Genomic DNA, 13,699 nt, shown 5'->3' on the forward strand with positions numbered 1-13,699 from the left:
TGCGGTTGACTCCTCAGTTTAAACGATCGCTTTTTCCCCCGATATGAAGACCAGGCGAAAACTCGACTACGCTGAAGAAGCCGGGAAAGTTATCAAGCGCGAAGTGTGTTGACCGGCGGCAATGGCGGATGGAACCGGCCGCAAATGCCTGATTGCACGTGCCATAATTGGATCCACGGTCTTTTAACCCGCGGACGAAGAGAGAGAGAGAGGGAGAGAGAGAGAGAGAGAGAGAGAGAGAGGGGGGGGAGGGAGAAAGGGACTACACGAGAACTACGCAACTTCGCACAGACACTACCTCTACCTATTTCCACCTACCGTCCCTATGGTCGGCGACGGTAGGTATCCTCAATTGGATTCGCACGAAGGTCGAAATCTCCCGCCGCGAGTTTCTACCTATTCTGTTCGCGAGCCACGTCCCGCGCGCGTACGTGTGCGAGGACGAGGCGAATTCCCGAGGGCGCGTTTGTCGCGTGTGAACGACCCTGCGAGCCTCCTGCGAGCTCATCCCCCCTGATGACGAGCCCTCGTACTCCGGAGGCTGCGCTTCGTCTACAAATTCGCGACAACGAGGAAGAACGGCGGGGAACATCGCTGGATTACGACGCGACAGCGAATGGGCGAGCGCGACGTCGCCGAGTAAATACGGCTGACTACTCATTTATTATTCTCACGCATACTCGTTGGGGAAATGAATCGGAGCGTCGATCGAAGGGAAGCTGTAGAAAAATGAAGGAATGAGATTTTTCTAATAAATACTACTATGATATTAATGACAACAGTCTTACAGTCTTACAGTAGCAGATATCGCTGCTATTACTCTTTCGTACGAATAACCAATATAAAAAGAAAGAAACGAGTCTTGCTGAAAATGAATACAATCTCGATGAGGTCAAGTATCGTCTTCCCTCGAGGTACACGATGTGTGACGTTCATACATCTACGTTCGACCGTCCTCCCGTAGCTCGCACAAGACACAATACATACGTCGCCGCATACGTTCGCTCGTGAGCGAGGGGGAAAAAGGGCGCGAAGTCATCGCAAATCGCGCGGTATCGGCAGAAAAGTTCCAGGCTGCGGATCGAACACGCGGCACGGGCGAGAGAATAAAAACAGAAGAAGAGAAAGAGCGAGAGGGAAAGGACGAGCGCAGCGAGATACGACGCATCGGCGCATCGATAGGAGCATTTGTCTTGGAGCACATTGAGGAGGAGAAGAGGCGAGCCCGTGACCCGAGGCGCGATGTATCGGTGCCAACATTTATCTCGAGGGCGAGCGGGTGGAGAGGAGAAACCAACGCGCCAACGGAACACGGCGCGCGCGTTGGATCGAAATCGCGATAATTCCTCGCGCTCGAAAGTTGCCGATTCCATCGCTTTCTTTCCGCGGACGTCTCGCGCGAGGACGAGGTCGACGCGAACGAATGCTCGCTCCTTGGTGCCTCCTTATCGCGCACGACTGGCGTATCCTGAGGAATGGATCGATGCAGGATCACAGCCGGATTGAGAAGGAAAAGAAGGATAAAAGAGAGAAAAGGAAGAGAAAACAAGCGGCATCGAGGAGGCGCGAACGACCCGAGGACGAGGGTGGATTTTTCACGTCGAGTATATTTAGACCCGTTACAGATATTTTAAGGACGGATTAATCGCCGAGCACCCTCTGCCGCTTTCAACATCGCCTTCTCCTCAAGCTTTGTTTCGATCATTGTTGTTGCCGCAGTCTTGTTGCGATCATTGTTGAGACACGAGATAACTCGTGAATTGCCCGACAATGCCTCGAGCGGCGAGGCACCTCGCCTCGTACGATTGGTTAAGAATGTGTTAACACAGTCCCGCTGTCGTTGGCATCGTCCTAACGACTAACGTTTTCCACGAGTCGATTTATCTTCGGTATCTTTCCGCCCACGCGTAGACACTACTCGGAAAATTGAAATGACAAACGCGAGGATGCAAAGCCGCGATGGAGAGCGCGCTGCCGACCGCCTCCTTCGTCGCGATACCGGTCGGCGCGAGAAGTACACGGCGCCATAATGGCCCTCTAAATAACGAGATAATAGAGACACGGCCACGTGTAAGTGTTACCTTCAGATCGCATCTAACGCCTTTCTCTCCCTCTCTCTCTCTTTCTCTCTCTCTCTCTCAGCTCCAGCTGGCGCGGAAGTGGAAACGAATGGGCTGCGAAACCTCCCGGGGCATTCCGCAAATTTCTCGACGCGCACGCGGCGGCAAAGGGACGGCAAAAACGATGGCGGCGGCGGCGGCGGAGGACACGCAGGAAGCGGAAATTTATTGCGGAATTTGCATGGAAGAGGGCCGACGTTTCCGAGATAATTCACCTCGTGCCTCGGCGATGCGACGACTGGACGGACGATCGTTACGACTGTGAGATGCGTCGCTCCACGAGAAGACAGAATTCGCGGCTGCGCAAAATATCGCACTTGCCGTTAAAAAAAAGGAACGAAAGAATCGGCGACTGTAAACTTCATCGTTTCTAAATTGAACCTGACTACCGATTTCTCGAGAGTTATCACGATGAGCAAAAAGATGACGATGTCACGGAGCAAAAAATGGGCCTGACTTGAATATCGATCTTTACAAACAAATCATTAATTAGTTCGACCAAGTAATAAAATCAACGATGTTCTTTCTAAGATCGATCTGTGACTTATTCGAAGAATTGGATAAGATTAAAACATCGAACTTTTGATATTTGTTCTTTGAGATTTATCGCGATCTGTCGACCGTGAACGTATCTCCCTGTTTTCATCGGTTTCTCGATTCGCAAGACAAAAGCCCGATGCAATTACACGCAGCGAGGCGTTCTCAAAGGGCAATAACTTTAAGAGAGCCGCCGGAGGAAGGACTCGGTCTCGAAAACATCGGCGTACAGACAGCCAAGGGCAGTGACTCCCGAGACCGCAATCTCACTCGGCAGATCTGTCTGGGCCCAAGGGCGTATTATGACCTAACTTCTCTTTTCACGGCGAGAAATTTCGAAATCAGCAGACACGATCGGAGAGCGTCCCGTTCGCGGGGCCGCTCCGGATCCTGCAGGCACTCAGATTCTCCTGTCCGCTCTCCGGAGATGATGCCGAGCGCGTGTCTCTCATCGCGTATACCTAAATATATCTATATACATTCGAATAAGATCAACAATCGCAAAGAGATTCGTATTTTTCATCACGCCGTTGGTTTCTCGTTACATCCCCCACAATCGACGCTTGTTTATTTTCATTCCCAACAATAAGAGCCGCGCGATATTCGCGCGGTCGACCGTTAAAAACAACACAACGCACGTTGTTATAAAAGAAAAGAGAAAACCTGGTCTCAAAGCCGCCTAAGTATAAGTCCCCACGAGTATAATCCCACCGCGAATAAAAATATAGATTTTTCATCTCTCTCGCATCTGTTCGATCGTGTTTCCACATCTCTCCTCGCTTTACGCTGTAAAATATTCTATTCGTTCATATTTAAGCGACACGATACCGCTATTTGCGGAAATCTCTCGCGGATGCGTGAAAATTAGGCGGCGCTCTCGTTCGCGTCGGGTTCTCCTCGCAGTGGCGACCGCGTCGCTCCTGCGACTCATGATGAAATTGGGACAGAGTTCTCAATACATTTCCGTTTCTCGCGCACACGCGAGAATCCGGATAAAAGATCTTTCCTTTCCCTTTGCTCGGCGGGGATCAACCGCCTTAAGAGCGTCCTCGGCTCCTGGCAAGGATTCTCGCCGGCGACGTTGATGCAACCTCCTCCTCTCTTCGAGTCGACGTCCTTCTTCATTATTCATATCGAGCCTCTTGTGTGTGTGTGTGTGTGTGTGTGTGCGCGCGCGCGCGCGCAGCGTGCCTCTCGCCTCTTCTTTCCTCGCCTCCTTCACCTCGTGAAAGCAAAATGCAATGTTGCGGAGATCCGCTCGAGCGTGAATATATCGCGATAGATATCATATCGGAGAAGTCGGAAGCTCCTCGAGAATAAGAGTTCTCTACCTCTCTCTCTCTCTCTCTCTCTCTTTCTCTCTCTTCCTCCTTATCCTTCTAAAACGAGCAAACCCGTTTGCGTTACGAACACCGCGCCCGAGTCAAAGATCATCCTTCGAGAATCGAGACTGCTGTAAATGCACTCTCGTTATCGCCTTATCGGAAGCCACGAGAGTGGACTGCGAATTCGACATCCGCGACCCGGACATTCGAAATTTCAGACGGCGCGAGGAGATTACGTTCGGCCCTTCGATCTCTATCCCTTTGCTCCTGAGTGCTCGTTTGTGCAATTTGCCGGCCGAGGAGTATTTATGTCGCTCTGCGTCCTCTCTGTCGCAAGAGAACGTCGAATCGGCCGTCGCCATCCCGACGCGAGCCGAGAAAATGACAATCACCGAGATCTTTCCGCGACGTTTCCGCGACTGGACGCTCGCGCGGATCGATCGATGTCGAATTGTGCAACGAGCGGCTGGAAATATGGCCGACGTGGGCCTCTTAACGACGCCGGTTAGGAAACCGGATCGCTCGGTCTCTCTCTCTCTCTCTCTCTCTCTCTCTCTCTCTCTCTCTCTCTCTCTCTCTCTCGACGAACGTCTTCTCTCGCGGTGGTACGGGGCGTGTCCGTTGTTCGGGTTCCGATGGATCCACTCGCAATGCGCGAAGGGCCTAGCGCGAACGAATGATAAATAATGACCGGCGGATACGCATTTATCAAAATACAATTCTCGATACACGCACAGCGACGGCAGTCTGTGTGCGTGCGTGTGCATCGCGGGCGCAAATGACGAGGACTCGCCGCGTCTCTCGTCGTTCCGAGTTAACGTCGCGAGCAACGTGCCGAAGGCCGAGATTAGAAACACCCGTGTATCGGGGTAAGATTACGGAGCAGATACGCAACGCGATTACGGATATCACAAGGTGCAGCTATAAATTAAAACCGAGAGCCGGCCGGATTATCCTTCCCTCCCAGGAGAGCGCGCGCAATTCTCGTCTCTTACCGAGTCGCAAGCGAGCGTATTCTCTCTTCGTCAAAGACGTTTACTAAGGTAAACGTAATGGCCGGGCACATCCCAGTATCCGATCACTTTGAAAACAAATTTACTATTTACTATTAATACTAATATTTACTATTTATTTTAACAATATGAATGAAAGTAATAATTATATATAATATTGAAAAATAAGCTCCAATATTTGATGATTAGTTGGAGAAAAATGTACCCAATTTGGTACTTTTGTAATAAAAATTTTTTTAAATAAAAATTAATTAAATAATAATAATAATAATAATAATAATAGTAATAATAATAGATATATACGAGGGTAGTCCCAGAAGTACCTGATCTCTGACGTATAGATGGTGGTTGTTGTTTGAAAAGAATGACTATGGTAGAAAATACCAACCTTAAATAAAGCTTAAGTTTGAAGTTTGACGACGCTACGTTGTTTAGTATTTGTTTGGCAGCCATCAATAGTGAACGCTCTCAGTGAATTTGTAAACATGGAAAAAATTGGTCATCGTTATGTGATACAATACTTTCATTTGAAAGGCCTCAGTCCAACCAATATCAAAGAGGAGCTAGATTCTACTCTGGAGGAGTTTGTTCCTTCGTTTACAACAGTAAAATATTGGGTGGCAGAGTTTAAACGAGGCCGTACGAGCTGCCAAGACGAACATCGCAGTGGTCGACCAAATGAGGTGACCACGCCAGAAATGGTGAAGAAAATCCACAAAATGGTATTGGATGACCGTCGACTGAAAGTGCGCGAGTTAGCAAACATGGTAGGCATTTCAAAAAGTGCATTTCAAAAAGTACATCGCATATTGACTGAAAATTTGGACATGAGAAAGCTATGCGCAAGATGGGTGCCGCGATTGGAGCAAAAACAGCGTCGTGAGGATGTTTCAGTCGAGTGTTTGGCGAAGTTTCGCAGCAATAAAGCCGAGTTTTTGCGTCGATTCATAAACATGGATGAAACATGGGTCCATCACTTCACACCTGAGACGAAGGAACAGTCAAAACAATGGACCAAGGTGGCTTGATGGCCATTTTGAGGAGCTCGACGATTTTCCCACTATAAACAGGGTATCGAAGCTATTGAACACCGCTGGGAAAAGTGTATTGAGCTATGAGGAGACTATGTAGAGAAATAAAGATATTTTTCCCAAATTTTTTTGCGTTTTCTTTGTTAGGTCAGGTACTTCTGGGACTACTCTCGTCCCATTGGTTTAAATCATTTTTCTCTACTTAAGGAAATCTTAAGTTTTCGAATAAATGCAAATATTTATATCAAAACTATTTTTAATATTATATATTGTACTTTTTGTGACGACCTACGTTTAACCGTCCGATTACTGGGACATTTACCTTACCGACCGCGCCAATGAGAGCAAATATTTATTACTATTATCAAATAGACAGGATCGCGTGAACGCTGGTAAAAGTATATGGCCGATAAATATCGGCCGTTCTTTCGTGCGCCACTGTTTCACACCTCCCGACGTGATTCATCAATAAATGATTGTCGAAATGTAGATGCAATGCGCGACCGCAAGCGCGTCGCGTAGATTTTCGGTGGTACCGAACTGAGCAGATACGTCGAAAACGCAGATACATCGATCAATCTGTGTCGACGCGTCCGTTATTACGAGGAATCTCTTTTCAGTATTGATCCTCCGGAGCCGGACGATAAATCCGACCCTCGCGTTCATCGCGGCGAATAAAACAGCCACCCATATATCACGCGACAAAGATGCACTTCTTTATATTTGAGGATTTAATTGCACGTATCCGTGCGCTCGCAGGAAGCGGGAGCACTGGAGAGCTGCCGATAATTATCGGTTGCGATCGATCGCGAAATAAAAATATCCGACGGCCGTCTCATTCGCGAATTATATCGCGCGCGCATGAATATCGGTGAACACATGCGCGCATGTGTGTACCTCACATGTACCTCATTGAACGATATCATCGCCGTTTGATAAAGCGGTAGAACGATTGAAACGCTCGATGGCGATTTATACTTGCTGGAACGAGACGTGATTGATAACGTCGTATTACGTTCTATTACACGACCAGGGCGATTGTACTTATGCTAATTAGCGCACAGTATTATTTCAACTACCGCTGCGCCCATGGCGATCGAGGTGTGGCTGCGAGGATCCTTCTGCGAGGGATAATTAAGGCTGCGCTTAACTACAAGTAGCGCGGCCATTTATTAGCGAACTACACACGGCGCTACGTCATGGCAACGCTGCTATTAAACGGAAACGCAATCGATAACTCCCGCTCGTGTGCTCGCGGTTATCGCGCTTGTCGGATAAATTAGTCGGCCCGACGACGCGCGACTTCGTTCCCGCTCGCAAATATTTGCTCTGGCGCGCGCCTCCGAGCACCATCCCCTCGGCGACAACCTGCGATTTACCAAGTCCAAGGAGCTTTCTCGCGACGACGTCCGTGCAGTGCCGCAGTTCCTTCCCTAAAATGTCGGATTTCTGTAGGAGCGCGCGCACGCGAGATCAAACGACTTTTCGGAAACGCCCGTCTCTCGCCCTTCGCTCGCGAAATCGCCAGGGCTGATGAGAGAGGAGAGCACGCCGCGCGGTGATTCGCTAGACGACAGTTCGCGGGAGAGTCGCGTCGAACGAGCGGCGAGTTAATGGCGCGTCGCGGCTCGCATAATTTTCAATTTCAGCCTCCTCCCGAGGATCTCTCTCTCTCTCTCTTTCTGTCTCGCTCGCCTGCAATCAGCCGCGCGGAATCCGACGACTTAAACGGCGCAAAAAGGTGGAAGCCGGTGGTTGTCGAAAAACGCGGCCGAGAAGGAAGGGGAAGGAAAGAGCGAGAAGGAGAGAGAGAGAGAGAGAGAGAGAGAGAGAGAGAGTCTCGCGTCTGGCCGCAAAAAATCTCGCGATGATCCTGCGAGCTGGCGCGATGATCCTGCGCCACTGGACACTGGACATCCGCGCGCGAGCGAGCGAACGAGTGAACGAGCGGACGAGCGCCGGGGCAATTTTAATGGTACACTCGTGAGGCCCACAAGGGCCCGGTTTCCTTGCCCATCTCCCCCGCCCGCCCTATCTCAAGAGCCCGGAGGACCCGCCGAGGACCCCCGGACGAAACGGAGTTTCGGCTCACGCATCTGCATATAAATCACCGGTCGGACAGGCTTAAGAAGCCGGCGGGCTATAACGCGGACCCGCCAATAACCGCGAAACATCGCCTTCGGTTTCTTCCGAGGGTACCACTAAAATCGGCTCCCATACGGCCGCGGCGCGTTCCGCCAGCCAGCCAGCCAGCCGAGCAAGGAGAGAGAGAGAGAGAGAGAGAGAGAGAGGGAGAGAGAGAGAGAGAGAGAGAGAGAGAGAGAGAGAGAGAGAGAGAGAGAGAGAGAGAGAGAGCAGGTTCGGGGGAGAGAAAGAGAGTAAAAAAGAATCCCTGAAAAAGCGCAGGACGGAGAGGGAGGAAGAGGCACGCGGACGCGGGATGACTTCCTATCGCGCACATTCCTCGCGCGCCGCGCAGCACTACCTGGGCCCGAACCGAATCTCTCGCGGCGCGACGGTAATACCGCGAGAGGCGCGACTAGTCAACTTCCCGGGAATTTCGCCGGGAGATTGCGCGGCCTTTGAGGGTCTTTCGTATTACCTTGGCCTCCAAGGTCTCCAATTGCGCCATTCTCGGCTCCAATAACTGCTGCTGCTGCTGCTGCTGCTGCTGCTGCTGCTGGCTGCCGGCTCCGGTGTGTAACGCGGTCTGAAACATTCGCGGAATCATACGCGGGCGTTAGCGGGCACAATCGTGGCTTTATGAGAGCGTGGCGAAAATTATTACTACTTGTCGCTGAGGGAGGAATTACACGCGGAAGGCCGTTTTCGAGGTTATTTTTACGAATTTTTTCAACAGAAACGGTAAGATCAATGGACTTGAAATGTTCACAGTGTACTCATTAATGCGCAAAGTATAAAATAAATTTTATTGAATCGCAAGAACCCCGATCCAATTTGTAATTATAGGTAAAAATGTCGACATAATTCCGGGTCTCTCACTACTCTGAAACCAAAAAGTGAGAAAGATTTTTAAAACATACGATTGCCGTTATAGCCCGTACCAAAATGAAGGAAGTGAAGCCCAGATTGGAAAAATAATGACTGTACAAAAAAAAATATTGAAAATGGAACTTTTTTCAACTTGTAATCTTTTTACGTTTAAAAAAAAACGTTTAAAAAAATGAATAAAATAAAATATAACTGTATTCGAGGTAGGAGCGAAAACTACGTGTCTACTGTATATTGCGCAAAAATTTCGGGTTATTCGGTTCAGTAGTTTTTGCGTAATCGTGTCGATAGTTTAAGAAAATGACGTTTCCAGACAAACGCGTTTAAAGTTTTATGTTATACTTTCCATACAGATTTCCACGTAGATAGTAACAAATTTAATTTATATTTTGAATACACATTAATACACGGTGAAAATTTCTAGTCCATTGGTCCTACCGTTTCTGTTAAAGAAATTCGTAAAAACAGCCTTGAAAATGGCCTGGGCTGCACCTAATTCCCCCCTTAACGGATTATTTATATTCGGGCGAAAGCTCCGGAACAAAATCCGTCTCGAGCGCACATCGCAGGTATATTTAGATACTTAAGGAGGGAGCGCGTTTATGAAGCACGTAAGAAGAAGCGCAAATATTCCAGCAAGAGGATGAGACGAGAGTGGACGAAAGGTGCAATCTTGAGAGACTCAAGTTGCCTCAAAAGCCATGTCGGAAGAGGCCGCCTGGACGAATCAAGCTGCTCGTTCAGCACGACGGGTCAAAAGAAGCGGAGCGAGATTAACGATATTAATATTTGAAGTTTATACGGATCGTACGGTAATGCCGTTAAACGCTGCGCTGCAAGTTTACGGTATCTCGTAGACGGCTGTACAAAGAAAATAATAAGCTCGATCCTCTTTGCGCCTGTCTGCGCGGCGGCGCCCGTATTTCACAGCGGCTTTATCTCAATACGCGTCCCGTATACGCGCTTTACCGCGTACATCCGTAAAACGTACACGCAGCACGAAAACAGAATAAACCGCGACGGTTTTTCGACCCCGGACTCGCCTTTTTATCGCGACGTTCGCGCGGTGGCAGAAAAAGTGTCCTTGGGACACGCGCTGAGCGCGGGCAGTGAGAAGCTCCGCTGCGTCCCCGGAGTGAAGTTCTCGCTCCCGCATGCCACACGCGACATCTGATATGAGCTCCTCGGGATTTTACCTACACTCCATATTCACCGATATCTCACCGCACCTCGCCATTGTGAGCAGCTCTTGCCGGCGCGCTGATCCCGGTAATAAAAAGGATATTCGCGAACCGCGATCTTCGTCACGAGTCCTCGTCGTCTCCGTCGTCGTCTTCGTCGTCGGAGGCGTAAGTTAATACCCGTGGCGGCGGCTGTAACGTTCTCTAGAGGCGCGATGGGATTTCAACGGCGGCGGGAACGCCGCGCCGGTGAGACGGCCGGCGCGGCGCGGCGCGCCGACCGGTAATTATTAGCAGGCTGCTCATCAGCGCCGGGGCTGAGAAATCGAGGATGCCCGGACACCTATCCTGCGCTTGGACGCAGGGCTGCGCGCGGCTATCGTTTCATCGCGATGAAATCGATACGTGGCCGTACGTGCGTACGTAGCCAGATGACAATGTTCGCGGCGATCATAATTCGATCGGCGCACGCGGACTGCGGAAAGTCCTGCCGTCGTATAATCAATTCGTGAAATTGGTGCGTTTGCACAAAGCGCGCGTACGTCGCGTATAATAACGATGCAACAACGATTCGCCAGCGGGAATAAATTCATCGGAAATGAGGGGAATTAATACAATAAACATTCGGGCTGCCGAAGCGCATGCTGTAATGCGATAATATTTAAATGGTAAATAAGCGATTAGCGGAATACGATGAATCGCTAAAAAGGCGCACGTTCCCGTAATTCGGGCTCGTAATTAGCGCTCGTAATTATTGACGTGGGTTTTCGCGACACCTTCCACGCGCGACGAGGAGAGAACAAGAAGCGAGCGACAAGATTCCCATACTTTTCGCGCCTTCACGGCGCGGGCGGAGAGACGCGATCGTTTTATCGAGGTTATTCTCCTCCCCCGTTCGAGATGGCACATCGCGTTTCTTACACGGGCGAGATCAAGATTGCGAACAAGGCGCAATCATACCCGGCCACTCGCGAAACCCGTGGCGCGCCGATGGGAAGCAGTCTTGCGGTCATCGCAGACGCCTCCGACGCGGCGGTTATGATAAAATAAGAAACGCTCGTGGGGAAACGGCCGACGAGAGAGAGAAAATGAGCGGACGCGAGCGTGGCTCACCCACGAAGGCTTTCACGCTCTCATCTGACGTTAATTCCCGGCTGCTTTGTCCTCGCCGAAGTCTCTCAGTCGAATGACGAGATCCGCGGCTTGTTTCACAGACGCCTGTTCGCGTCATGAGACGGCCCGTGGAAAACGGAGAACCTCGAGCAAGCTCGTGCGACGAGACCGTGATATTCGCGTGTCGCTAAGATAAAGAGAGATCTCCGTGAAGCTCCTCGCGCAAGGCCCGTGCCGTCTCTGGGACATCCCAGAGTAACTTCACGAGTGGGATAATGGCTGAATGCCGCGATGGACACTATGGCAGCAGCGCGCGTCTCGTTAAGTTGCGTATACAACGTCGAACTAATTGCGCTTGAAAAGCCGCGAATTTACGACCAATGGAGCGAGATGAAAAATGTGCGGCTCGAGTCACATTTGTTTCTGGCGATTCAACTTTCCGGCGAGCTTTCGTATAATCTGTGGAAATCTACGCGATCAGCACAACTCGACTAGAAATTTATCCTATGGTCCTGATCAGGTTAACCTCATTTGGACATCAGGTCCCAATAAGGTAATATTATCGGGTCCTAGTAAGTCATGTAACGCAGCGTGGATATCAGGACCTTAGTAAGGATTCATAGTTAGGTCCTTACTGAGTTACCTTACGGAATCCTTATTACGTCCTTATTACTATTTTCTTTTTCAAATTATGGCTCCTGATTACTCGCCACGGCTATATTGGATGATGACATTAGAAAGAAGAAATATACACGCTGAAAATTCTTTCATGTCATCTCCAAATAAAAAGATATTTGAATGAAATAATATTTTAGATCGCTTGAGCATACTTGTAAAATGTTTCAGAAAAGAAACGTAAAATGAATATCATAAGATCATAAAGTATCAAGACAATGTGACAAGACATACAATAGTGTTAAAGAGAAAAGTTGCATGTCACGTTAATTTTACAACTATTTATTGACTGCTAAAAAAAGGATAGTTTCTAATAGCATTTTACAAATATATTCAAGTGATCTGAAGTGTTTTTTTCAATGCAAACATCTTTATATTTGGAAATGACACCGAAAAATTGTTTTGTTAAAACTTGATAATGCAAATCATATTAGGTACAATGAATAAGATCCCGAGTCAAAGACCTGATTAACTGAACCATATTATATCATACACTAGGTTGGTACATTAAGATTCTAATGTGGACCCAATCATTATAATCAATAACCTTATAAAGGTCTTCCTTACTCATTTGTCGTTAGGACATTATAAGGACTGACTTACTTAGGATTACCTTTCACTCACCCTATTAGGTCCTTATCAATGTTAGGTGAACCTGATGAAAAATTTCTAGTCGGGAACGTGTTAAAAATGTGTCCAACGACGCGCATTCGCGTTGAAACGCACGAAAGGGTGATTGACCAATGACAAACAAAATGGAAAATTAGCTTGTGTCTTTCTAGAAGAAACACACAAGTGCCTCTTCTCTGTCTTTCTTTCTCTTTCCGTTATCGCCGAAAATTTGCTTCCACCTCTTGAAGTGAGAAAGACGTCGATTTTCGCGAAAATGTCGCTTCGCCGAAGGGAGAAGAGAGGAAGATTCAACGGAACGTACGTCTCGATATGCTTCTCATATTGGCATCGTGTTACAGTCGAAGGAACATCAATCGACGCGCACGTCACCGTGCTTTATCGCCGGCCTTCGGAGCTTTCCACGAGCCGCACGACAGAGAGAGCTTTATGCTTCCTACCCACCTATGGCATTATTAACTCGCCGGTTCTACGTCTGGCGTCGTGTGCGCCGGTTTTACGACGACGGTCGCGCAGACCCGCGCGTTACGAGTTAACAGGCTGACCTCCGCCGACCTTATCCTCACGGAGGCTATTCGACTCTCCGATACGAGGACGGGCTAGTCTAATTGAAAAGCGTCGGACTCAGCTCGCCGACCGCCGCCGACGGGATTTTATTCGCGCCGATTCGCCGTTCTAATTGCCGACGTAGCAGCTCGGAAGAAGGGATTCGCATAGCTTGAGCGCCGTTTACGACCGATTTGTCGCGCACAAGAAGAATTCGTTCTGCGGATCCTTATGCATTTTCCATAGATAGTAAAGCTGCGACGATGAATGTGATTTCTCTGCCGAATTCTCACAGACACACACCGTCGAGAAACGTCTCGGAGTCCAATTCGTCAGACATTTCTCACAGTCGGTTTTATCGGATTTCAAATTCAAACAACACGGAATAAAAATTCGTAGTTATCGCGTGTGACAGAACACGTTTTTCTAATAACCGCGGGCCATCAAAGATTTACGAGCGAAGTTTGGATGTTAGTTAATATCTCGCTATTCGTCACTGTCGGCATGTAATGTGCG

General features: G+C 48.9%; 1 protein-coding gene across 1 annotated transcript in view; it reads right to left on the reverse strand.

Moving 5' to 3' along the window:
* sprt (PDZ domain-containing protein sprite) overlaps positions 1 to 13,699 on the reverse strand; it is an 87,362-nt gene that overhangs the window by 18,569 nt on the left and 55,094 nt on the right. The window contains exon 4 of the mRNA XM_025304469.1: positions 8,629 to 8,736. Coding sequence (XP_025160254.1) covers positions 8,629 to 8,736 — 108 coding nt within the window. The remainder of the gene's footprint in view (positions 1 to 8,628; positions 8,737 to 13,699) is intronic.

Source organism: Harpegnathos saltator, unplaced genomic scaffold (genome assembly GCF_003227715.2).
Source record: "Harpegnathos saltator strain DR-91 unplaced genomic scaffold, Hsal_v8.6 scaffold119, whole genome shotgun sequence".
Classification (NCBI taxonomy): domain Eukaryota; kingdom Metazoa; phylum Arthropoda; class Insecta; order Hymenoptera; family Formicidae; genus Harpegnathos; species Harpegnathos saltator.